Source organism: Lontra canadensis, unplaced genomic scaffold (assembly GCF_010015895.1).
Source record: "Lontra canadensis isolate GAN:19392208 unplaced genomic scaffold, GSC_riverotter_1.0 scaffold17, whole genome shotgun sequence".
NCBI classification, from domain to species: domain Eukaryota; kingdom Metazoa; phylum Chordata; class Mammalia; order Carnivora; family Mustelidae; genus Lontra; species Lontra canadensis.
The window spans coordinates 13,011,998-13,036,214 of record NW_022631011.1 but is presented as its reverse complement, the minus strand read 5'-3'; the positions used below and the strand labels follow the sequence as shown (position 1 = coordinate 13,036,214).

The window sequence follows — 24,217 nt, the reverse complement described above, 5'->3', positions numbered from 1 at the left end:
TTGTAAGAGCAAGAGCAAGTGTTTTATGGATTCTTAATTCTGGATTTCACACCATGAAAATATTAGTCCTACTTCTTTTTTCGTCTAAGAAACAAATTCTCAATGAACTGAAAAGGATCTAGGATCTGCTAGTCTTGGCACTAGCGATAAAGAAAATGCTTATTTTAAAAATTCAACATTTCTGAAATTATAAACAATTCTTATAGCCTAAATACAATCAACAGTACATTATTAATAAAATAGATTATAATATTATATTCTTAATATTATATTACTATGTTAACTATTAGTGATATTTATGATTCATTTATTAATAAAAATATAGACATCAGAAATGAATGCATAAATGTAAATATAGCTTACAAAGATAACTACATAACTTACATTCAGTCCTTACCTTCAGTATTTGTCATTTTATTTTCATGAAAAATCTCAATGTCTTCCTTAGGGGCACCAAAGAGAACCAAAGCTTGTGATGTGGCATTGTCTTTTAAAAAGAAAACAAAAATCACAGTGAGCAGTTAATATAAATTTTTAAGTAAGCAAAATAATGCGTAAAACTATGTTGTTAAAGTATTGTCCTTGCAAAAGCAACTATAATTCAAATATTAACCAAACCCCACAGAAGAATATATTTAGATGTTTTTTTCTCTGGTACTTCAACTGGGTTAACTCTCAAAAGAAGGTATTCAAAATAGCACTCATCTATTAAAAGCAAACACTGAGAGACTGTCCAAAGTGACATCACCAAAACAATGGAGCAGGAGACTCTAGTTCCCATCCTACAATAAAGCTCAATAGTTAAATGGCTATGAACAAACAAAAATAGTTCTGGGAGAGCTCAGGAATTCATTCAACAAACTTCAGCAACACAGCAGAACAAAAAAGCCTGTGTATAACCTCACAAATAAGAAAGGAGGTCAGTTTCATTTTGACTGCATCATCCCTTTCACCAGGCCAACACTGCTCAGCACCAAGAGGGAACACTCCAGCTTGAAATAGTTCCCCTCACTGGGAAAGGGAGAACAGGGTGAAAGAACAGCTTCCCCACCCTTTTGGACACTGCACAAAGGGCCTGCTCTGGTTTCATCTTACTAAGAGACAGGCAAAAGCAAGACTTATGGAAATGCTTTGAACAAGGAAGAAGGGCAGAGGCTACCAATACAGTCATACAAAGAAAGTGATCAGAATTCCCAGTGGCCCACTCTGTGGAGGACCCCATGAGCTTTGCCAGCACAGTTTTCCTTCTAATATAAAAGAGAAAGAAAGTGTTTCCCAGACAAACCAAAGTGAGGAAGTTCATCACCACCAGACCTGCCTTACAAGATATGCTGAAAGGAGCTCTTCAAGCTGTTATGAAAACACTTTAATTAAAACACGAAAATATTTGAAAAAATAAGACATGTCAGTAAAAATAAGTATATGTCAATTTCAGAATACTCCAATACTACAATAGAGAAGTGTGCTAATCACTTAACTCTAGTATATAGATTAAAGAAATATAAAAAATAGCTATAGCTTCAATAACTTACTAATAAATGCACAATATAAAAAGATGTAAATTGTGACATCAGAAACATAAAAAGGAAAGAATAAAAGGGTAGAGTTTTTGTATATGATTGAAGTTGTTATCTGTTTAAAGTATACTATTATAACTACAAAACGTTTTGTGTAAGCCTTAAGGTAACCAAAAAGCAAAACCTATAGTAGGTATACAAGAGAAGAAGGGAATCAGAGTATACCACCATGGAAAATCAATTCATTAAGAAAGACAGAAAGAGAGGAAGAAATGAACAAAAGAAGTACAAAATAGACAGCAAATAATCAACAAAAGTCCTTAACGACCAATAATCATTTTAAACATAAATGGATTAAGTTCTCCGAACAAATGGCATAGAGTAGCTGAATGGATTTTTTTTTTAAAGACCCAACTACATGCTACTAAAGACTCATTTTAGCTTTACTTAGAGTGAGGGGATGGAAAAATATATTCCATGCAAATGGAAACAGAGATTAGTGGTAGCTATACTTCTAACAGACAAAATAATCTCATGTTTAATAGCATGAAAAAGGGCTTGCTTCCACAGCACATATACTAAAATTGCAACAATGCAGAGAAGATTAGCATTGCCCCTGTGTGAGGATGGCACACAAATACAATAGCGTGAAAAGAATAAAATACTTAGGAATAAATTTAACCAAGATAGTGAAAGATTTATACATCAAAAACTATAAGACACTGATGAAAGAAACTGAAGAACACAAATAGATGGAGAGATATCTTGTGATCATGGATCAGCAGAGTAAATTTTGTTAAAACGTCCATTCAATCAAACACTATCAAAATCCAATGGCATTTCCCACAGAAACAGAAAAGAATCCTAAAATTCTTATGAATCCACAAAAGATCCTGCAAAGCCGAGTAACCATGAGGGGGAAAAAAAAGAACAAAGCTGAAGGCATCACAATTCATCATTTCAAACTATATTACGAAGCTATAATAATCAAGAAAGTATGGTACCGGCATAAAAACATACACAAAAATCAGTAGAACAGAACACAGAGCTCAGGGGGAAAAAAAAAAAAAAACAACCCATACATATATGATCAACTAATACTTGACAAAGAAGACGGGACAGTCTCTTCCATAAATGGTATTGGACACCACCTCAATTCCAAATTCCTTATGATCCTTGCTTTAAATTGTCTACCAGGCATTATTTATGTTTTACTTAGATGTCCAACTAGGACCTTGTCCTGTTCTTTCATTTGGGATAAATTTCTCTGTCTCCTCATTTTGTCTCCCTCTCTTGTATCTATTTCAGTGTGTTAAAGTCAGTTACGTTTTCTGCTGTTGAAAGTACTGACTTTACGTAGAAGAGGTCCTAGAATGCCCTGCAGTGCAATATTCCCTGTTCACCAGAACCTGGCACTTCAGCAGAATATCCTATGTGTGGAGTTTATTCCCAGCTATTGTGTCTGAGTCACTTTTCTTTCAGAGTGTTTGTCTGCACTGACTCTCTGCCTGCTGTGGGCTGTCCTTGCTCAATCTGGTGTTAGTGGAATTCAAGTAGGCCAGCTCTGAGCGAGGCAATGACCATAAGGTTACTGGACTTGAGAAAGAAGTAGAAGACATGAATGAGACTCTCAACACAAAGATAAGGTATAACATAGCAGAGAAAAAGGACTCAATAAATTAAATGAAAAAAAAAACTTGATGAAATGTGGCAGAAGCAGAGGAATGAATTACAACACAGAGTAATAGAAAGTAATCAAGCTGAACAAAAGAGAGAAAAAAGCATTACACAAATTGAAAATAGATTTAGGGAATTCAGTGACTCCATCAAACATAATTAATAATGTTTGTATTATAGGAGTCCCAGAAGAAGAGAGAGAAAAGGGGGCAAAAAATTTATTTGAAGAAATAATGCTGAAAACATCTGGGAAAGAAATCTGGGAAAGTAAACATATATCCAGATCCAGGAGACACAGAGAACTCCCATCAAAATAATAAAAGCAGACCCACAACAAGAGATAATATAATTAAACTTGCAAAATATAGTGATACAGGAAAAAATCTTAAGAGCACCAACACAGAAGAAGTTACTAACTTACAAGAGAAAACTTATAAGGCTAGCAGGAGATGTTTCAACAGAAAATTTGCAAACCAGAAGGGAGTGGTATGATATTTTCAAAGTGCTGAATGGGGAAATCCTGCAGCCAACAATGCATTACTCAGAATAGAAGGAGAAAGAGCGTTTCCCAAACAAAAACTAAAGAGGTTCATGACCACTAAACCAGCCCTACAAGAAACACTAAAGGGGACTCTTTTAGTGGAAAAGAGAGACCAAAAATCAAAGTATAAAGAAGGAAACACAAATGCAGTGAAAACAAAAAATTTCTGTAAAAAATCAGTCAAGGAGCTCACAAAGAAAAGGATATAAAATATGACATCATATTCCTAAAACATGGGGAGCAGAGTAGTAAAGAATGGGTTCAAACTTAAGTGTTCATCAACATGATATAGACCGCTATATGCAGAGGAGGTTATATAAAACCCTAATGGTACCATATATCAAAAACCAGTAATAAAAAGGCAAAGAATAAAGAGAAAGAAATCCAAATATTTCATTAAAGAAAAACAACAAAACATGAAAGAAGAAAAGACAAGAAAGATACAGAGAAAATTTTTCAAAAACAACCACAACTAATAAAATGATAATAAATACATATCTATCAATAATTACTTTGAATATAAGTAGACTAAACACTCCAATCAAAAGATATAGGTTGAGGAATGGAAAAAAAAAAAAGACCTATCTGTATGCTGCCTATAAGAGACTCATTTTAGACCCGAAGACTTCTGAAGATTGAAAGTGAGGGGATGGAGAAATATCTATCATACAAATGGATGTCAAAACAAAGCTGGAATAGCAATACTTATTTCACCAAAATAGACTTTAAAACAAATACTGTAACAAGAGGCAAAGAATGATACTATATAGTAATAGAGGGGACAATCCAATAAGAAGATATAACAATCGTAAATATCTATGTACCCAACATAGGAGCACCCAAATACATAAAACAGTTAATAAAAAATATAAAGAAACTAATTGATAATAATATAATAATAGTAGGGTACATTAATACCACACATCAATGGACAGATCATCTAAACAGAAAATCAACAAGAAAACAATGGTTTTGAATAACACACTGGAATAGATGGATTTAACAGATATATTCAGAGCATTCTACCCTAAAACAGGAGAATATACATTCTTTTCAAGTGCACATGAACATTCTCCAGAATAATCAGATAATAGCCCACAAAACCAGCCCCAAAACAATCGAGAAGACTGAAGTCATACCACGCATCTTTTCTGACCACAGGCTATGAATCTAAAGTCACTTACAAGAAAAAAAATCCGGAAAGACCACAAATTCGTGGAGGTTACATGACATGTTACTAAACAATGAACACTTCAACCCTGAAATAAAAAACAGAAATAAAAAAGAACATGGAAAGGAATGAAAATGAAAACACAATGGCACAAAACCTCTGAGATGCAACAAAAGCAGTTCTAAGAGGGAAGTTAATAGCAATAACAGGCTTACTTCAAGAAGCAAGGAAAAAAAAATCAAATACACAACCTAAACTTACAAGCTAGTAAAAGAACAACAAACAAAACCTAAAATCAGCAAAATAATAAACAGTAGAGAGAAAAATGATTTAGAAAATAAAAAAGGCAATAGAGCAAATCAATGAAACCAGAAGGTGATTCTTCGAAAAAATTAATAAAACTGATAAACTTCTAGCCAGACTTGTCAAAAAGAAAAGAGAAAGGACTCAAAGTCACAAATGAGAGAGGAGAAATAACAACCAACACCACAGAAATACAAAAAATTATAAGAGAATATTATGAATATGAGAATATTATATATTCTAGGTTGTCCAATTGGTTCTAAATACCAACCAATTGGACAACCTAGAATATATAAATTCCCAGAAGCATATAAACTACCAAAACTGAAACAGGAAGAAATAGAAAATTTGACTAAATTGATACCAACAAAAAAATTAAATCAATAATCAAAACATTCCGAACAAACAGAAGTCCAGGACCAGATGGGTTCATAGGCAAATTCTATCAACATTTAAAGAAGAGTTTTTGATTTTGTTTTTTAATTTTTTTTTATTCTTGAGAGACACAGAGACAGAGAGGCAGAGGAAGAAGCAGGCTCCCCACTGAGCAGGAGCCCGATGCAGGACTCAATCCCAGGACCCCGGGATCATGACATGAGCAAAAGGCAGACGCTTAACCATCTGAGCCACCCAGGCACCCCTTAAAGAAGAGTTAATACCTATTCTTCTCAAACTATTCCAAAAAAAAAACAGAAAAGAAAGGAACACTTCCAAATTTATTCTATTAAGGCCAGCATTATCCTGATACCAAAATCAGATAAAAATGCCACTAAAAAAGAGAACTATAGGCCAATATCCCTGATGAACATAGATGCAAAATGGTCAATAAAATACTAGGAAACTGAATTCAGTGATACATTAAAAAGAAAATTCACTATAATCAGAGAGGATTTATTTTCAGGATGCAAAGGAGAAGGATAAAACTCATATGATCATTTCAGTAGAAGCAGAAAAACCATTTGACAAAGTACAACATCCAGTCATGATAAAAACCTTCAACAAGGTAGGTTTAGAAGGAACACACCTCAGCATCATAAAGGCTATATATGAAAAACCTGCAGCAAACATCATCCTTAATGGGGAAAAAACAGAGCTTCCCCCTAAGGACAGGAACAACATAAGGATATCCACTCTCACCACTTCTATTCAACACAGTTTTTAAAGTCCTAGCCATAGCCAGTCAGTAAAGTCTCAGGAAAAAATCATAATTGATGCACAAAATCAAGTACAGAAATCTGTTGCATTTCTATACACCAATAATAAAGCAGCAGAAAGAGAAAAATTAAGAAAACAATCCCATTTACAAGTGCACCAAAACACAAGCAGTAACTTCTTTAACATCAGCTGTAGCAACATTTTTCTACGTATTTCTCCTGCGGAAAGAGAAACAAAAGCAAAAATAAACTATCGGGAGAACATCAAAATGAAAAGCTTCTGCACAGCAAAGGAAATCAACAACAAAACTAAAAGGCAACTACTGAATGGGAGAAGATATTTACTAATGATATATCTGATAAAAGGTTAGTATGCAAAATATATAAAGATCTAATAAATCTCAACATCTGAAAAATAAATTATCCAATTAAAAAATGGACAGAAAATACAAACAGGTATTTCTCCAGACATACAGATGGCCAAGAAACGCATGAGATGATCGGTATCACTGATGACCAAGGAAATGCAAATCAAACCTACAGTGAGATATCACCTCACACCTGTCAGAATGGCTAATATCAAAAACACAAGAAACAACAGGTTTTGGTGAAAATACGGAGAAAAAAGAACCCTCATGCACTGCTGGTGGGAATGCAAACTGGTGCAGCCACTGTGGAAAAGAGTATGGAGGTTCTCAAAAAGTTAAAAATAGAACTACCCTACAATCCAGCAATTGCACTACTGACAATTTACCCAAAGAAGACAAAAACACTAATTTAAAGAGACACACATGTCCCTGTGCTTACAGCAGCATTATTTACAATAGTTAAGATTTGGAAGCAGCCAAATTGTCCATCAACTGATGAATGGATAAAGAAGATGAGATATATATTCAGCCATAAATACCATATTATAATACTATTACCATATTATAATACTATTATATTATAATACTATTCAGCCCTAAAAATAACAAAATCTTGCCATTTGCAACAACGTGGATGGAGCTAGAGAGTATAATCCTAAGAAAATAAGTCAGTCAGAAAAACACAAATACCATATTATTTCCCTCATATGTGGAATTTAAGAAACAAAACAAATGAGGTAAGGGAAAAAGAGAGAGACAAACAAACTCTCAATTATGGAGAACAAACTGATGGTTACCAGAGAAGATGGGGGGCGGGGGATTAAATAAGTGATGGCTATTAAGGAGGGAGCTTGTGGGGAGTACCGAATGATACATGGAATTGTTGAATCACTATACTGTACTCCTGAAACTATATAAGGTTATACATAAAATAAAAGTTACACTTAAATAAAAACAAACCAAAGAAGATTTATCACTTTAATAAATAAATAGTGCTAGGAAAACTAGATACTCACATGCAAAGGAATGAGATCAGACACCTGTCTTAACCAATTCACAACAATTAACTTAAATGCAAGATCTGAAACCACAAAACTCCTAAAAGAATATGTACAGAAAAAATTCCTTGACATTGGAATTGAAATCTTCTAAAGATACTTTCAATATGACACCAAAAACCAAAAACACAACCAATTAAAACTAAAATCTTAAAAGCTGCATACACACACACACACGCTATAATGAAAAGGCAACCTATAGAATGGGAGAAATTATTTACAAACTATCTACATATCCAAAATATATTCATATCCAAAATATATAAGGAAACATACAACTCAATAACATAACAACAAATAATTCAGTTTTAAAATGACAAAGGTCCTGAGTAGACATTGGTCCAAAGAAGACATACAAATGGGCAACAAGTACATGACAAAGTATTCAACATCACTAATCATCAGGGATACACAAATCACCACCAGGAGATATCATCTCGTATCTGTTACAGTGGCTATTATCAAAAAGACAAGAGACATCAAATGTAGAGATAAGAGATTTAGGTTGTTTTCAATTTCCACTGTTGGGAGTAAAGATATCACAAATATTCTCAGATAAGTTTTTTTTGTGAACCTACATTTCCATTGAGTTAAAGTTTAGCATTGTTTTTGCATTGTAGAGATACATAATTTTATAAGAAACTGTGAAACAAATAATACATTCTTTGAGAATTTTTAAACACTTCAGAGATTGTAAAATAAAGTACAAATGTTTCGGGGCGCCTGGATGGCTCAGTGGGTTAAGCCGCTGCCTTCGGCTCAGGTCATGATCTCGGAGTCCTGGGATCGAGCCCCGCATCGAGCCCCGCATCGAGCTCTCTGCTCAGCGGGGAGCCTGCTTCCTCCTCTCTCTCTGCCTGCCTCTCTGCCTGCTTGTGATCTCTCTATCAAATAAATAAATAAAATCTTTAAAAAAAAAAAAGTACAAATGTTTCATTTGTCTCTATATTCCCTCTTTTCAAAGTTAACCAATCCTAATTGCATCTACAAATACCTATCAACCCATACATCTCTTTAGAAAACAAAAAAAAAGCAAACAAAAATTTATATATGTTTCATCATCATTTTTTGTTTTCTAAAAAAAAACCTAAATGCACATCACTAGAAAATTAAATTTCAAAAAATACAGGGTAGTTATGTAATAGTATAATGCTAAGCAGTAAAAAAAAAAAAAAAACTACTAATACACAGACTAACACTGGTAAATCTCAAAAATACACTGAGCAAAAATAATCAGAAAAAACAAAATGGATATTTCATAATTCCATTTTTATGAGGTTCAAAAAAACCAAAATTAAACTATTGTGATAGATACCAAATAGTGGCTGCCTATGGTTGTCGAGAAACTTTCTGGGGTAATAAAATCTTTTTCATCCAAAAATGGGCAGTGGTTCTATATTTATCATGCATACATTCATTAAAATACATTAAATTACAATATTAAAGCTTGAGCATTTCTCTATATGTAAATTATGAAATAGGAAATACAATATTTATTCTAATGGCATTAAATATTTTGATAGAGTATACAGATTTAAAATTTAAGATTTTAAATATAAGATTTAAAAACTTGTAGGCTATCCAATGTTAATATTTAGTAACCATGAAAAGTAGAGTATTTATATTCCAAAACTCCACTACAGGATGAAATGTGGCAAAAGTAAATTCTTAGCAAAAACATACAAATTATAATAGATAATGAGTGTTGAAAAAGTAAAAATAGAAGATAGCACTAGTCAAATAACTATAATATATATGAATGATCTAATTTATCCAAAAAGAATAACCAAATAAAAATTGTATAGAAAAAAACGTAAACAGGTACTTTTTCTTACTGAGAAAGAAAACTTTTTGTGATCGAATTATAAAGTTATGTTTCTGCATAGAATTGCACATGATGACTTTAAGACAAAGATTTTTACTTGAAATAAAGGACACTATGTAATGGCAAGAGGGTCAATCCATCAGGAAGCTATAACAATTATAAACATACACAAACTTAACAACAGAGCCTCAAAATGAAGGAAAAGCTGACATAATTGAAGGAGGGAATAGACAATTCAACAATAGTGGGAGACTTCAACTACCTAAATAATGATGAAACAACTAGAAGCTAGACAAGTAAACAGTTTTGAAAACACGATAAACCAACTATACCTAAGAAACAACTATATAATATTTCACTAAGAGCAGAAAACATTTTTCTCAAGTGCATATGGAACACTATAATAGAGCACATATTTTGCCATAAATAAGTTTCAATACATTTGAATAGTGTTGAAATCATACAAAGTATCTTCTTTGACTACAATGTTAAAAGTAGAAATCGGTAACCAAAGAAAATATGGAAAATTTTCAAATATGTTAACTTTGAACACAATACTAAATAAATAATGGGTGAAAAAGAAATCACAAGGGAAATGAGAAAATACTTTGAGATGAATGAAAACAAAAAGACAACACAACTAGCCACATAATACGTTTAGTAAAATCAATGGTCAGAGAAAATACGTAGCTACATATGCCTATATATAAAAGAACTTTTGTTGCATCCTAAGAAAAAGAGCAAACTAAATCCAAAGAGAAAGAAAAATATTAGGAAATAAATCCTCACAAAATACCAGCCAAATCCAACAGCATAAAAAAGGATTATGCACCATATCCAAGTGAGATTTAACCTAGAAATGTTCCAAATACGAAAATCAATGAATGCAATATACCATATTAACAAAATAAAGGGCAGAAATCACATAAGCATCTCAATAGATGCAGAAAAAGTATCTGACACAATTCAATCCCATTCATGGTAAAAATACACAAACACAACAAAATAGGAATAGAGAGAAATGTCTTCAACAGGATAAAGAACCTTTGTGAAAAATCCCCAGCAAACATCACACTTTATGGTAAAAAATAAAAGTTTCCCCCTAAGATCAGGAAAAAGACAAGGATATCTATACTTTGCCACTTCTTTTCAATATTGTTCTGAAGATTCTGGCCACAGTAAGTAGACCAAAAAAAAAAAAAAAAAAAAAGGAATCAAAAAGCTGATTTTTGATTGGGAATAAAATTAACAGAAGTGCAAGACTTCTTCACTAAAACCTACAAAACATTGCCAAAAAAAAAAAAATGCCTAAGTAAATACAAAGGTACTGTATGAGTATTCTGGAAGACATAATCTTGTTAAGATGCCAAAACCCCTTAAAATGGTCCACAGATTCAATGTAGCTCCTATCAAATTCCAACAGCCTTTTTTTTATTCCCAGAAATTGTCAAACTGATCCAAAAATTGACATGGGAATGCAAGGTACTCAAGATTAGCCAAAAAGAACGTGTTGGAGAAATCACACTTCTAGTTTTAAAAATTACTATAAAGCTATAATACACAGTAAGGTACTGGCATCAGAATGGACATGTAGATCAATGGAGTAGAACTGAGATTCATCAAATAAACCCATATTTATGGTCTGTTGATCTTTATAAGGCTGCCATGACAATTCAATGAGAAAAAAAAGTCTTTTTCAACAGATGGTACTAGGTCAACTGGAGATATACATGCAAAAGAATGAATTTTGATTCCTACCATAAATCATATAGAAGAATAAACTCAGAATGCATCATAAACTTAAATGCAAGAGCTAATACTATAAAACTCTTGGAAGAAAACAGAGATGTAGATATTTGTGAACTTGAATTAGGCAATAGTTTCTTTGATGTGATATCAAAGGAACAATCAATTTTAAAAATTAGATCAATTGGCTTCATCTAATAAAATTTTTTGTCCTACAAAGGACATTATCAAGAAGATGAAAATACAACCCCTACTGTGGGTGAAAACATTTGCAAATCATATATCTGGTAAAGATCTAGTTTCTGAAATACATAAAGACTTCTACAATTCAAAGATTTAAAAAAAAAGACAATGCAGTTTTAAAATGTAAAAAGATTTAAACAGACATCTCTCCAAAGATAAACAAATGGCCAGTATGCACATATAAAGATCTTCCCATGATTAGTCATTAATGAAATGCAAATCAAAACCACAATGAAATGTCACTTCACTCCCAGTAACAAGGGCTATAATAATATATACAAAAAATAAATAAATACAACTAGAAACAATATAACAAGCCCTGACAAGGGTGTGGAAGAAGTGGAATCCTCATACACTACCATTTGAAATGTAAAATACTACAGGTGCTATAGAAAAAAAAAAAAAAATTGGCAATTACTCAGAAAGTTAAACATCAAATTACCAAATGACCCAGCAATTCCAGTCCTAAGTGTATACCCAGCAGAAATAAAAACACATGCCCTCATTGGGAAAAAAAAAAAAAAAATCTTGTACTCACTCATAAGAATATTATTCGTAATAGCCCCAGAGTGGAAATCCAAACATCCATCTAGTGATGAATGTTTAACAGAAGAGAGACACACAAAGTCAATTATTTCACAAATTCATTCATACAGAGTGGTCCAGAATGGCGTCCCATCCGGGTTCCCGCAACCCCACTGGCCAAATAAATCCTGGTTGTGAGGGCTTTTCTGTTACCCCTCGAATCTTCAGATAAATACTGAAGGAAATGGCTTCGGTGCTCATGCCGAGCAATGGCACCGAATGGGCCCCAGGGAGCCGTCAGGCTAGCCCACGGCGCCTGTGTCTGGGTCCGCGTGTGCCCGGAGGGGAACCGGAGCGCCCGCCGCCGCAGTCCATTGAACGCAGGGCGCAGGCGCTGCCGGGAGGTTGGCTCACAATTTGTGCCGGAAGTTGTGTGCGGCGGGGTGCCTTCCTGCAGGACTTTGCGCTTGCGTGTCTCCACCACGACCTAGCTGGGGCGGCTGCTGTGATCAAAGGGGTCCCCGAGCAGGAGCTGCTGGTGGCCAGACACACACTGGGGGAAGTCCTGGCTGCCCTGTGGGACCTCAGGTCGGCCATAAAGTAAAGGACTCCTTGAGGAGCGGTTGGCCTTCACGATAGACATGGAGGTGCCAGACACCTGGGACTCTTTAAAGACGTGGCCCTCCATCTTGTTGGGGACACTGTAGAGACCGCCAACCACTTCCCCCGGCCCCTGGAGCTCCACAGGTTGGATGGGCTCTCCTCGCCGGCGCCAGCTATCAGTGCGCTGAGGTAAAGATGGTGCCACGCCCTGGTGTGGTCTGGATGGCATCCTCGTACAGCGTCACATCGCCGCCAACCGAGCACACGCCTCGCAGGTTCTCCTGGCAAGGCAGCCCTTCTGGAATCCCAACACCATGATATCCTTGATTTCATTGAGGTACTGTACAGTCCTGGTGATGACTGGAGATGTTGGGCCGGTGCCATCAGGCCCTGAGCACCAGATCTTGCGGGTGTAGCAGGTTCCAGTCATGCTTTTTGGCCAGACAGCCACCTGCTGCTTCAGTTACGGGCGGGCCCACGTCGCCCTGGTTGCTGTCCTAGGGCAGGTGGTCGCAGAAGAGCCGCACCTTCACCTACAGCAGATTGTGCTGGTTTGGGGATTTGGGCAGGCAGAGCACCTTTGACTCTGGGTCGGATTTCTTGATAAGGATGTAGTGGTCCTCCTCCAGGTTCTTCAAGCAGGTCTCCAGGTGCAGCCGCTGGCACCCGCGATTGTGTGCTCCCAGGATGCACTGCTCGGTGATGCACTGCTCTGTGGGGTCTGACTTGGCCAGCTGCCTTGGCCCCTCCATCAGCTTGGGTAGGTCTTCAGGGTTCTTGGCCTCGACCGTGAAAGTGATGACAAACTGTTCACTGAACTTCATCATCTGCGTGTTGAGAGTGTCCTCCAGGGTGATGGTGGTATCAGTTTTCAGCAGAAATTAATCAGCCCACACCAGACTTATGATATCCCCACATAGGTTTGTGGTTGACAGGGGCTGGGTGGAGGGGGAATAGGGAGTGTCTGCTGATGGTATAGGGCTTCTTTTAGAGGTTATGAAAGTATTCTAGAATTAAATAATGTTGACATTTACACAACCTTGTGATTATACTAAAAACACTGAATTGTACACTTTAAAGAGGTGAATTTTATAATATGTGAATATAAGTTTTTCTAAAAGTTAAAAAAAATAAAAGTTAAACACTTGGGGCACCTGGGTGGCTCAGTGGGTTAAGCCTCTGCCTTTGGTTCAGGTCATATCCCAGGGTCCTGGAATCAAGCCCTGCCATCAGGCTCTCTGATCAGCAGGGAGCCTGCTTCCCCCTCTCTCTCTGCCTGCCTTTCTGCCTACTTGTGATCTCTGTCTGTCAAATAAATAAGTAAAATCTTTAAAAAAAAATAAGTAAACAAAATAAATAAAAGTTAAACACTATTAGCCAGAACAGCATTTAGTAAGCTGTATGCTGAGTAAGTCTCTGCTTCAAAGGAGTCTGATTTGACAGTCCAGTCCTTTTTATAATATCTATGATATCTCAAGGGAAATTTATAACTTTAAATAATTATATTAAATCTAAAAACTAGTGATCTAAGCATCCAGATTAAGAATATATGAAAAAAACAAACCCAAAGAAAGTAGAAGGAAGAGAAGGAGTAGTAATATCTGAAATTAATAAAATAGAAAACAGACAACCAGCAACAAAAAACTCTAAAGATAATTAAAAAGATCAGAAGTTACCACTTTGAAGAGTTTAACACAAATAAACACGTGGCAAAATTGATCTAGACAAAGGGGAAGAAGAAACAAGTACAATATTATGAATGTAAAGGAGGAATAACTGAATGTAGAGAGATATAAAAGTGTTATATCAGTATATTTCAAATTTAGCAAACTGAACAAATTCTTAAAAGAAAAATTAAAACTTATCAATAGTGAATTAAGAATACACAGAAAGCTGAACTAGTCCTATAACAAGTAAATAAACAATATCAATGGTTTGTGTCTTTAAAAATTAAGACATAAGACATAAGTTCAGCTAAATATTCAAGAAAATTAATTAAGATATTATTTTTTTCAGAAAATAGAAAATGAAGAAACATTTCCCTGATCCCATTGTGAAGTTATAAATATCTTGGTAACAAAACCAGACTAAAATAAGGTAAGTAAAAAACTTAGGGACCAATGTTACTCCAGAGCTTAGATCCAAAAATCCTGAACAAATGATCATTAAATCAAATCCAGCAATATTATGAAAAGAAAATTTAAAAAATAAATTTGTCCCATGAATGAAAAGTGTAACAATTGAAAATCTATTTATGCAATTCATTAAATTTAAAGATTAAAGAAGAAAAACTGAATCACAGAAAAATTTCAATAGATGTAGGAAAAGCATTCATAAAATTCAATGCATGTTCATAATTTATAGTACATTATAAAGATAACCTAAAAAATACCATCACACTTAATGATGAAGCATTAAAAGTCTCATTTTAAAAATCAGGAACAAGAAGACAAATGTGCACATTTTTATTGCTTCATTTAATAATGTTCTGAAGGATCTAGACTAAGCAATAGAAGGAGGAAAGTGATAAAATTATAATGGGAAGAAAGTAAAAATCAAACCTCATTATTTTCAGATAATCTAACTTATTAGTGAATTAATAAGACAGTTAAAATTATGAGATTAAAAGTATAAAACCATATATGCATAGTATTAACATGTTTATATATAATATACAAAAAAAATGTGAATTGGGAGATTGAGATCTCAGGGTTTTGTTTCTTAAGGTAGGTTCATGAGTGCACAGATAGTCAATTTTATTAGTATTCTTTACATATATGTTACAGGTATTTTTTTTAAAGATTATTTATTTAATTTATTATTTATTATTTATTTATTTATTATTATTTATTTATTTGATAGGCAGAGATCACAAGTAGGCAGGCAGGCAGAGAGAGAGGAGGAAGCAGGCTCCCTGCTGAACAGAGAGCCCAATGTGGGGCTCCATCCCAGGACTCTGGGATCATGACCTGAGCCGAAGGCAGAGGCTTTGACTCACTGAGCCACACTAATTATCCAATTCTGTATGTTTATTTATAGTATAATAAGAATTTTAACTTGACCACAGTAGTTTCATGATGATTGACACAACATAAAGAAAGGATTTATTTTTGACGTTAGGAGAAGTATTATGGTCAATATAATCTGGTAGAAGTTAATAAATAAGACCTCACACTGTGTTTTTATAATATTAATGACAGAGTTAATGACAAACATTTTCAAAGGTTGGTACATAATTAGGTTCAGTACATCATCCAGCAGAGATTGCTTTGAGCATAAAAGTTTGAAATCTGCCACAACATAGCAATAAACACTGAGGTCTGATAAATTTTTATAGTTTGAACATAGATATCTCAATGCTTTGTTTGATGAGCTAAATATTCTCTGTAGTGGTTGGTTGGTTTACACAGAAGATGGGGAGCTTAATAATGGTATGATGCTAAAGAGATAGAAGTTAATTTTAATCAGTAATTAGTATTTATCCCAGCATTCCAAATATTTGTTCTAATGTCATTTAAATACAAATATTCTAAACTTACTGACTAAGCAAATAGCAAAAGACAATTAACCAAATTATTTTATAATTCATATGCATGTACAGAAATAATCTGTATCATAGAACACTCATATTCCATTAATCATTGTGGTATGTGGTTATATTTGTGTATCTCTCCATTGCATAGACTAAAAACAGGTGGCCTGCCTTTTTTTAATATGATTAACTCTGTCCTGATGCACCACATATAGGAGTTTTGCTTGCAAATCAGTGTAGACTGGTCAGTTTCTGTTGCAATAAAAATAGACTTTGTCAGGTCATTCAAAGGGAAACCATCAGCCTGGATCTCAAAAGTCTTGGAACAAACTAGTAGCTTTTAAATAACATTGTAATCTAAAAAGTTTGAAAAGTTCTTTTCAAGTATTTAAACAAGAGATATGTGCAAGTATGTTTGATTATCTTCTTTCCAAATTGTATCTTTGGGAAAATTGTTTTAAGTGAATAATCTGGTTCATATTGTTAATCTGAGATTGAAATCCGTTTCCAAAAATGAAAATGTTTTGCTTAAACTGTAATACATAAACACAATGACAGTAAAATGACATGTTTTTTTTCCAACTAATATTGGTAAGAGATAAAAGCCAAAGTTACTGAAATATTGTGAAAATAGAATGTGGTGATGAATACTAAAATCCTACTCAAGATTGGTAATTCTACATGAAATCCCTCGTGCAATATCTTCAACCATGTTTGGAATTAATGAATGATTGCTTTCTTCTGTAACCCTAAATAAAATTGTGGTAGCTGGATTAAAATAATAGTACCAAGAAGTCTTTCCTCCCAGTGTTCACCTTCCTTTCCATGTGACTTCGTAGCATCCATCATCAAATGATAGACCTTAACCCCTTGTTCCTTGACTCTGGGCTGGTCCTATGTCCTGCTTTGGCCAATAAAATACAACAAATGGTAGTGTGCCAGTTTTGAGCCTTGGCCTCAAGAAGCCTTGTGACCTTCTGTTCCTTCTCCCAAGCCATTAGATCAAAGCTACTGGAAGACTAGGGAAGACACCATGGTGCAGAAACGAATCAGCCCAGTTTTCCCAGCCAAGGCCATAGGCCTGTGAAAGATGAAACCCCAAACTCAAGCAAAATTAGTTAACCTGTGGCTTATTGCAGATGTATGAGTGAGCCATCCTGAGCCCACCTGAGATTAGCAGAACTATCCAGCACACTCCTGCATAGGTGAGGTAAAATGAAAGTGTATGATGCTATATGCATCTGCCTTTTTTATTGGTTATTATATAGCATTAATGCAATAATTGGTAACTTGACCATCAATGAACTACAAAGACTATTGTTCCCCATTAAAGTACTCAAGACAAAATTCTATACCAAGGATTGGCAAATGCTTTGTATAAAGGACCAGATAATAAAAATGTTAGGTTTTGTGGGCCTTGTGCAAACTGTGTTGCCTAGTCCTCTTTGTTTCTTTTTTTTTCTCTCTCTTTTCACTTTTTTCTTTTTTTTTTTTTTTTTTACAAGTCTTTACAAATGTGAAACCATTTGTAGCATTTCGGCTGTAGAAAAAGGGCTGCTGTCCAAATTTGGCCCATGGGCTGTAATTTGCTGACCTCTCTTCTGTATCATACAAAGACATGATATTGCTAACAAAATGCTAGTTAAAGATGTTGGGGTTCAGAATGCAAAGTAATGCAATAAAATCTAATACAATTACAAGATAGAATTATCAAATATTTTTAATTTTTAATTTTGTGTTGTCTTCAGGAGGTGCTGGTAAAATTTTAATAACTAGCTATTGTTATCAACTAAACAATTTCAAGCAATCAGTGGAGTAGAGTTGAGATGTATGTGATTGATTCACATAAGAGCTGGCTTTGTTGTACTACCTGTACATTGTATTGCCTATAGTTTATTTCAATAATAATTATAAAAGAAATTAATTATAATCCAGACAGGGGTTTTCCTTAAACTGACTTACTCCTTTCATTTACCTCACTTTCATGGTCCCAGTAAAATTTGATTGTGTGACCCTTTGTCATGAAGAAGACTACTATCTTTGTAGCTGCCTTCTATGATTTACTTAATTGTATTTACTGATGACTTGGTTTCAAAGAAAATCACTTAATGGTAAACTTACTTTTCTTGGCTTGATCACCTTCAATGTTAGAACAGGAAATTGTCTTTTCAGGCATGGTTATTTACAATATTTCAAAACCTAATTAGAAAGAAAAATCTTTAAATATCATGAATCAATAGTAGTATATATTTAAATTCACTAAAAATTGCCAATTCAAGAACTGAGAGTGTCAGGATGGGTTTCTAACATAGGATATATAAAAATCCGTACTAAATTATGTTAAAAATGTAAGGAAATCCAACAGTGTACTCTTCTTCCCATGAGAGCTATAATGATCCTTTTTGGGAACACCAAATATAAAAATCCTCACTAAAAAGGAATCATAGATCCTCTGCTTTGCTGGTAACTTAAAAAGACATCTGGCCTGGAGACTAGATTTTTTTTTAGCATTTATCATTGTAACTGTGGACTCTAAGCCCTGTGGAGATTCTAGAATCAATGATGCTTCATTTCTTATGATAAAGTTAAACCTTACCATTATCTTTTCTTTTTCTCAGTTCCTTTTTTAAACATTTTATTATGGAAAAAGTCAAATATATACACAGGTGAGAGAAAACAGAATGGATCTCTAAGTGTCCTTCAACCAATTTCAACTAGTGGTCAATCTGAATTCTGTATACTTACCCACTGCCCTGTCTGACCTACCTGATCAGAGTCATAATCAAATGTCATAGTATTGCATTTGTAAGTATTTCAAGAATTCTTTTAAACATAGCAATAATACCAATAATATAATTAAGACTGCTAATAATACTGTCTTAATATCACTAAACATGCAGTCAGTGTTTACATTTCTTTCATTGTCTTGTATTTTTTCCTGCTTTTTAAAAGTTTTCAGAATAGTGATACAAGTATAACATTCAACTGAAATGTCTTTTAATTCTCTTTATAAGTGCTCGTTTAAATTCTCTTTATGAGGTTTCTTTAGTCTACAATTTATCAGTGTGGAAATAAAATATTTTGTCATATAGAGTTTTGACATTGCTGACAACATCCCTATATTTAACATGTTACTCTGCTGTAATTCCTATGAATTGATATTTATTAGAAATTTAAGCTACTGAATGGAAAGATAGTAATTCTATAACATAGAATAGCCATTAGGGAAGAGTGCTATGAAAGAAAACCATGAATCCCAAGTCCAGTGCTCCTTTGAATAAGCCAATCTACTTCATCAAGACCAATTTATGAAAGGAACAGAAGCTATAGAAAAGTACATAATTAAATTTTACTTCATATCAACATTTAATTTTTTTAATTCAGTGAAGCTTATAGTTGAAACACGGAATATTTTCTATACAAAATTACAGGAAAAATCTAAGAAAATTGTTATAGTAATCTAGAAATGGGTAACTTGGAAAGTGCTCTTACAAATTACTACTAACAAAAATATGGTTATAACATATTTTTTAAATCTTCATGAAAGTATCTGAGAACTAACAAGGTAATAATAAAAATCTGGTCCAAGATGTGGTAGAACACAGAAGTCCACAGAGATGAGACCAACACGTAAGGCCACTTTTCCCAAGGGCAATGTCTGATGTGAGAGAGGCAGCTGAGAGTCTAGGCAATATTTTAACAGCCACACAATCTTTGGAAACAAAAAATAGAATCCAAATTCTGTCAAGAATTTGGAAAATTGACCCATTCCTATGATTGAGACCTCAGAAGTCTAAATCTTAAAGAACAAGATGAAACAGAAGACTACCCATAGACTGAAGCCCAGTCACAGATCATTCGGGTGACTCAGAATCTCTCACAAGGAAAGTGAATTTAAGGTGATTCTCGCCCAACACAAAGTCAAAGGTAACCCTCCACACAGTGACTAGATAACAGAAATCACCAAAAAAGGAAAGATATCAGACCCTGACCCAAAGGTACTCTAGATAATGAAGTTACCAGATATAAACCACCCAAATATGCTTAACATATTTATAAATATAATATCAAATTTTAAAATTTCAGACATAAAATTTTGCAAATTGATACTGCAGATTTCATAAAAAGTCTCTAAAAATACATGAACTGCAAACTGCTATATCTGCAATTCTAAACTCAGTGGTAAACTAAAAGCAGATGTGATAAGGCTAAAGAAAAAACAAGTTCAGAAAAAAATGATCTTGAATGAAGCATACAATAATAAAAAGATGGAAAATACAGAAGCAAGCATAAAAGTCAATGCTCTTGACCTCTACTTTCAGAAAGATGGAGTGGGTGTCCTTATCCCTATTCCCTCCCCTAAGTACAACAACAACAACAAAGCCTAGTCATTATCTGTAAAACAAACACAAGACTTTGAAAGGAAGAGAGATGAAAAAAAGAAGCCAGCCTGGATAGGCACCTTGGAAACAGAGGAACAATGAGGTGGGTGAGTTCCTAAGAGTTCTAGTCTCATATATCCTAAATTTGAAGCTGACGAAACCATCAACCTGGAAATACCAGTGGGTGCGGGTCAAATAAATCTTCAACAGACACCTGCTCTCTCTAGACAGGGGACCATGCAAAGGGCAGCTTAGCAAGAGAATGCATTGAGACGCTAACCTCTCTACTCTAGCCAAACACCAGAGAAAAAAAATGTGGCCCCACAGTGGAGCTGTGAAGACCCTGAAACCCTGAACTATTTCCACCCCTGGTAGATGGTTATGAGGCACCCTAGTCTTCCTGCTAGAATGATGTCAGAGGAGGCCAAATAGGAATACACGACTTCCATCCCATTGAGTGGAGTCAAACCTCCCCCCACTTTATTGTCAGTGAATACTGTGTGGGGAGCCTGGACTTCCACACATCCCAACAGCAATAATGAAGTACTGGGCCACTGTTCACCACCAAGCAGGCTTAATGGTGAATCACAACTTTCACCACAACCCAGCAGGCATGAAGCTACACCCTCTATATGGGTTCATTGGAGATCACATACGAAGTAGTGACTAGGTATTCCTACCTCTCCCAGCTAAGATGTCAGTGGAAGCCTAATAGAGTGCTGGAACCCCCACCCCTGCCCAGCAATAAGAAGTTGAACCACAGGGACCTATGTATATACCTATAAAAATAGCTAAAACAAACAAACAAAACATAGTTTTAACACCCAATAGTGGCAAAGATGTGGAGGAACTGGGTCACCCGCACATACACTGCTGGTCAGGGTATAAAATAATAAAACTACTTGGAAAATAGTTTGGCAATTCTTCTTAAAACTAGAAATTGACTTACCAATATGACTAAGCACTTGCACTCTTGAACATATATCCCAGAGAAGTAAAAATTTATTTTCACTCAGAAACTTGTACATAATGCACAGAAATCAGTTGCATTTCTATATACCAACAAGACAGAGGGAAAAAAATTAGAGATAGATAGAGAAATAGAACATATATATGTACTATATATATATAATTGTTCTGTCCATTAATTTTTAATAGTATAAACAAAGCTCCTAAGAATATTATGTACACTAGTGTGTGTGTGTGTGTGTGTGTGTGTGTGTATCACATCTTCTATATCCTTTCATCGGTTGATGAACACCTAGGCTATTTCCATAGTTTGGCTATTGTGGTCATTGCTGCTATAAACATTGGGGTGCATGTGCCCCTTCGGATCACTACATTTGTATCTTTGGGGTAAATACCCAGTAGTGCAAATGCTTCATTATAGGGTAGCTCTATTTTCAACTTTTTGAGGAAACTCCAGACTGTTTTCCAGAGTGGCTGCATCAGCTTGTATTCCCACCAACAGTGTAGGAGGGCTCCCCTTTCTCTGCATCCTCTCCAACATCTGTTGTTAGCTGATTTGTTAATTTTAGCCATTCTGACGGGTGTGAGGCAGTATTTCATTGAGGTTTTGATTTGTATTTCCCTGATGTTGAGCACTTTTTCATGTGTCTTTTGACCATTTGGATGTCTTCTTTGCAGAAATGTCCGTGCATGTTTTCTGCCCATTTCTTCACTGTATTATTTGTTCTTTGGGTGTTGAGTTTGTCAAGTTCTTTATAGGTTTTGGATACTAACCCTTTATCTGATAATGTCATTTGCAAATATCTTCTCCCATTCTGTTTCTTGTCTTTTGGTTTGTTGACGGTTTCCTTTGCTGTGCAAAAGCCTTTTTATCTTGATGAAGTCCCAATAGTTCATTTTTGCCCTTTCTTCCCTTGCCTTTGGCGATGTTCCTGGGAAGAAGTTGCTGTGGTTAAGGCCGAAGAGGTTGCTGCCTGTGTTCTCCTTAAGGATTTTGATGGATTCCTGTCTGACATTAGGTCTTTCATCCATTTTGAGTCTACTTTGTGTGCAGTATAAGGAAATGGTCCAGTTTCATTCTTCAGCATGTGGCTCTCCAATTTTCCCAACACCATTTGTTGAAGAGACTGTTTTTTGTTTTTTGTTTTTTGTTTTTCCATTGGACATTCTTTCCTGCTTTGTGGAAGATGAGTTGACCATAGAATTGAAGGTTCATTTCTGGGTCGTCTATTCTGTTCCATTGATCCATTGTCTGTTTTTGTGCCACTACCATACTGTCTTGATGATTACAGCTTTGTAATAGAGCTTCAAGTCCAGAGTTGTGATGCCACCAACTTTGGTTTTCTTTTTCAACATTCCTCTGGCTATTCGGGGTCTTTTTTGGTTCCATTCAAATTTTAAGATTATTTGTTCCATTTCTTTGAAAAAAGTTGATGGTATTTTGATAGGGATTGCATTAAATGTGTAGACCACTCTAGGTGGCATAGACATTTTCACAATAATTGTTCTTCTAATTCATGAGCATGGAACATTTTTCCATTTCTTTGTGTCTTCCTCAATTTCTTTCATGAGTGTTCTGTAGTTTTCTGAGTACAGATTCTTTGCCCCTTTGGTTAGATTTATTCCTAGGTATCTTATGGGTTGGGGAGCAATTGTAAATGGGATCAACTCATTAATTTCTCTTTCTTCTGTCTTGCTGTTGGTGTATAGAAATGCAACTGATTTCTGTGCATTGATTTTATATCCTGCCACTTTACTGAATTCCTGTATGAGTTCTAGCAGTTTTGGAATGGAGTCTTTTGGGTTTTCCACATAAAGTATATCATCTGTAAAGAGTAAGAGTTTGACTTCTTGTTTGCTCATTTGGGTGCATATGGTGGGAAGATTTATACTATGGAAATCAACAAATACCAGACATGAGGTTTTGTTTTTTTGTGTTTGTTCTGAAAGGTGGTTGCTAAACATTTATCAGTATACTACCACCAAAGAAAGATTCCTGAGAAAATAGGACATGAGCTAAATCATTAGGTATGGCTACTGGAAGAGAGAATGAGTTTTGTTGACTGGATGAGCTAGGTTATCAGAGCTGGAGTGGGTTCCACTTAGAGAAAAATGAATAGAGAATTTGATTCTTTCAATAGGTGTATGAGGAGGAATAGAGGACTAAGAATGAAATGGTAGGTAAGGGGAAATGTTAATTTCAGGCTAAAAAAGTTTAGACATCAATTGTTTCAAACCTTATTTCTTTTTAAACTCTATTTCCAACTTCTCTCTTTTGAAAGATATCACCTCCTACTTCAGAGAGAAAATAGAAGGAATTTGATTTGAACTCTAATTTTCCATCACCAAACTCACAAACTAAACACATCTGTGCCTTTCATGGCCTCCTTCTGTTCTGACAATGTGGGAGTATCCCTCTACTGGTTTCTCTTATCCCTCCACTTGTGCTGGAGAGTTCATAATATCCTCCCTCTTGATTTATTATTTCCAATTACAATTTCAAAATTTTTATCTTACTAGAACTCTCTTTTATGCTATCTTCTAAAATCAATTGTGTACCTTGGCATTCATGAAGCCACACATTTCTTGGTTCAACCCCATCC

The 24,217-nt window shown here is 34.9% G+C and overlaps 1 protein-coding gene and 1 non-coding gene across 5 annotated transcripts in view; one reads left to right on the top strand and one right to left on the bottom strand.

Annotated features, from left to right (window-relative positions):
* The window catches only part of CCDC178 (coiled-coil domain containing 178), a 427,466-nt gene that overhangs the window by 382,794 nt on the left and 20,455 nt on the right, over positions 1–24,217 (bottom strand). For all 4 annotated transcript variants that reach the window (XM_032859669.1, XM_032859672.1, XM_032859673.1 and 1 more), the window contains exons 2-3: positions 18,385–18,462; positions 398–487 (exon numbers count right to left, since the gene is read on the bottom strand). In XM_032859669.1, the coding sequence (XP_032715560.1) occupies positions 398–487; positions 18,385–18,439 (145 nt within the window). In that variant the 5' untranslated portion in view covers positions 18,440–18,462. The remainder of the gene's footprint in view (positions 1–397; positions 488–18,384; positions 18,463–24,217) is intronic.
* On the top strand, positions 2,076–2,178 carry LOC116869006. Its single transcript, XR_004382942.1, has one exon. It is a non-coding gene; the product is annotated as a U6 spliceosomal RNA (small nuclear RNA).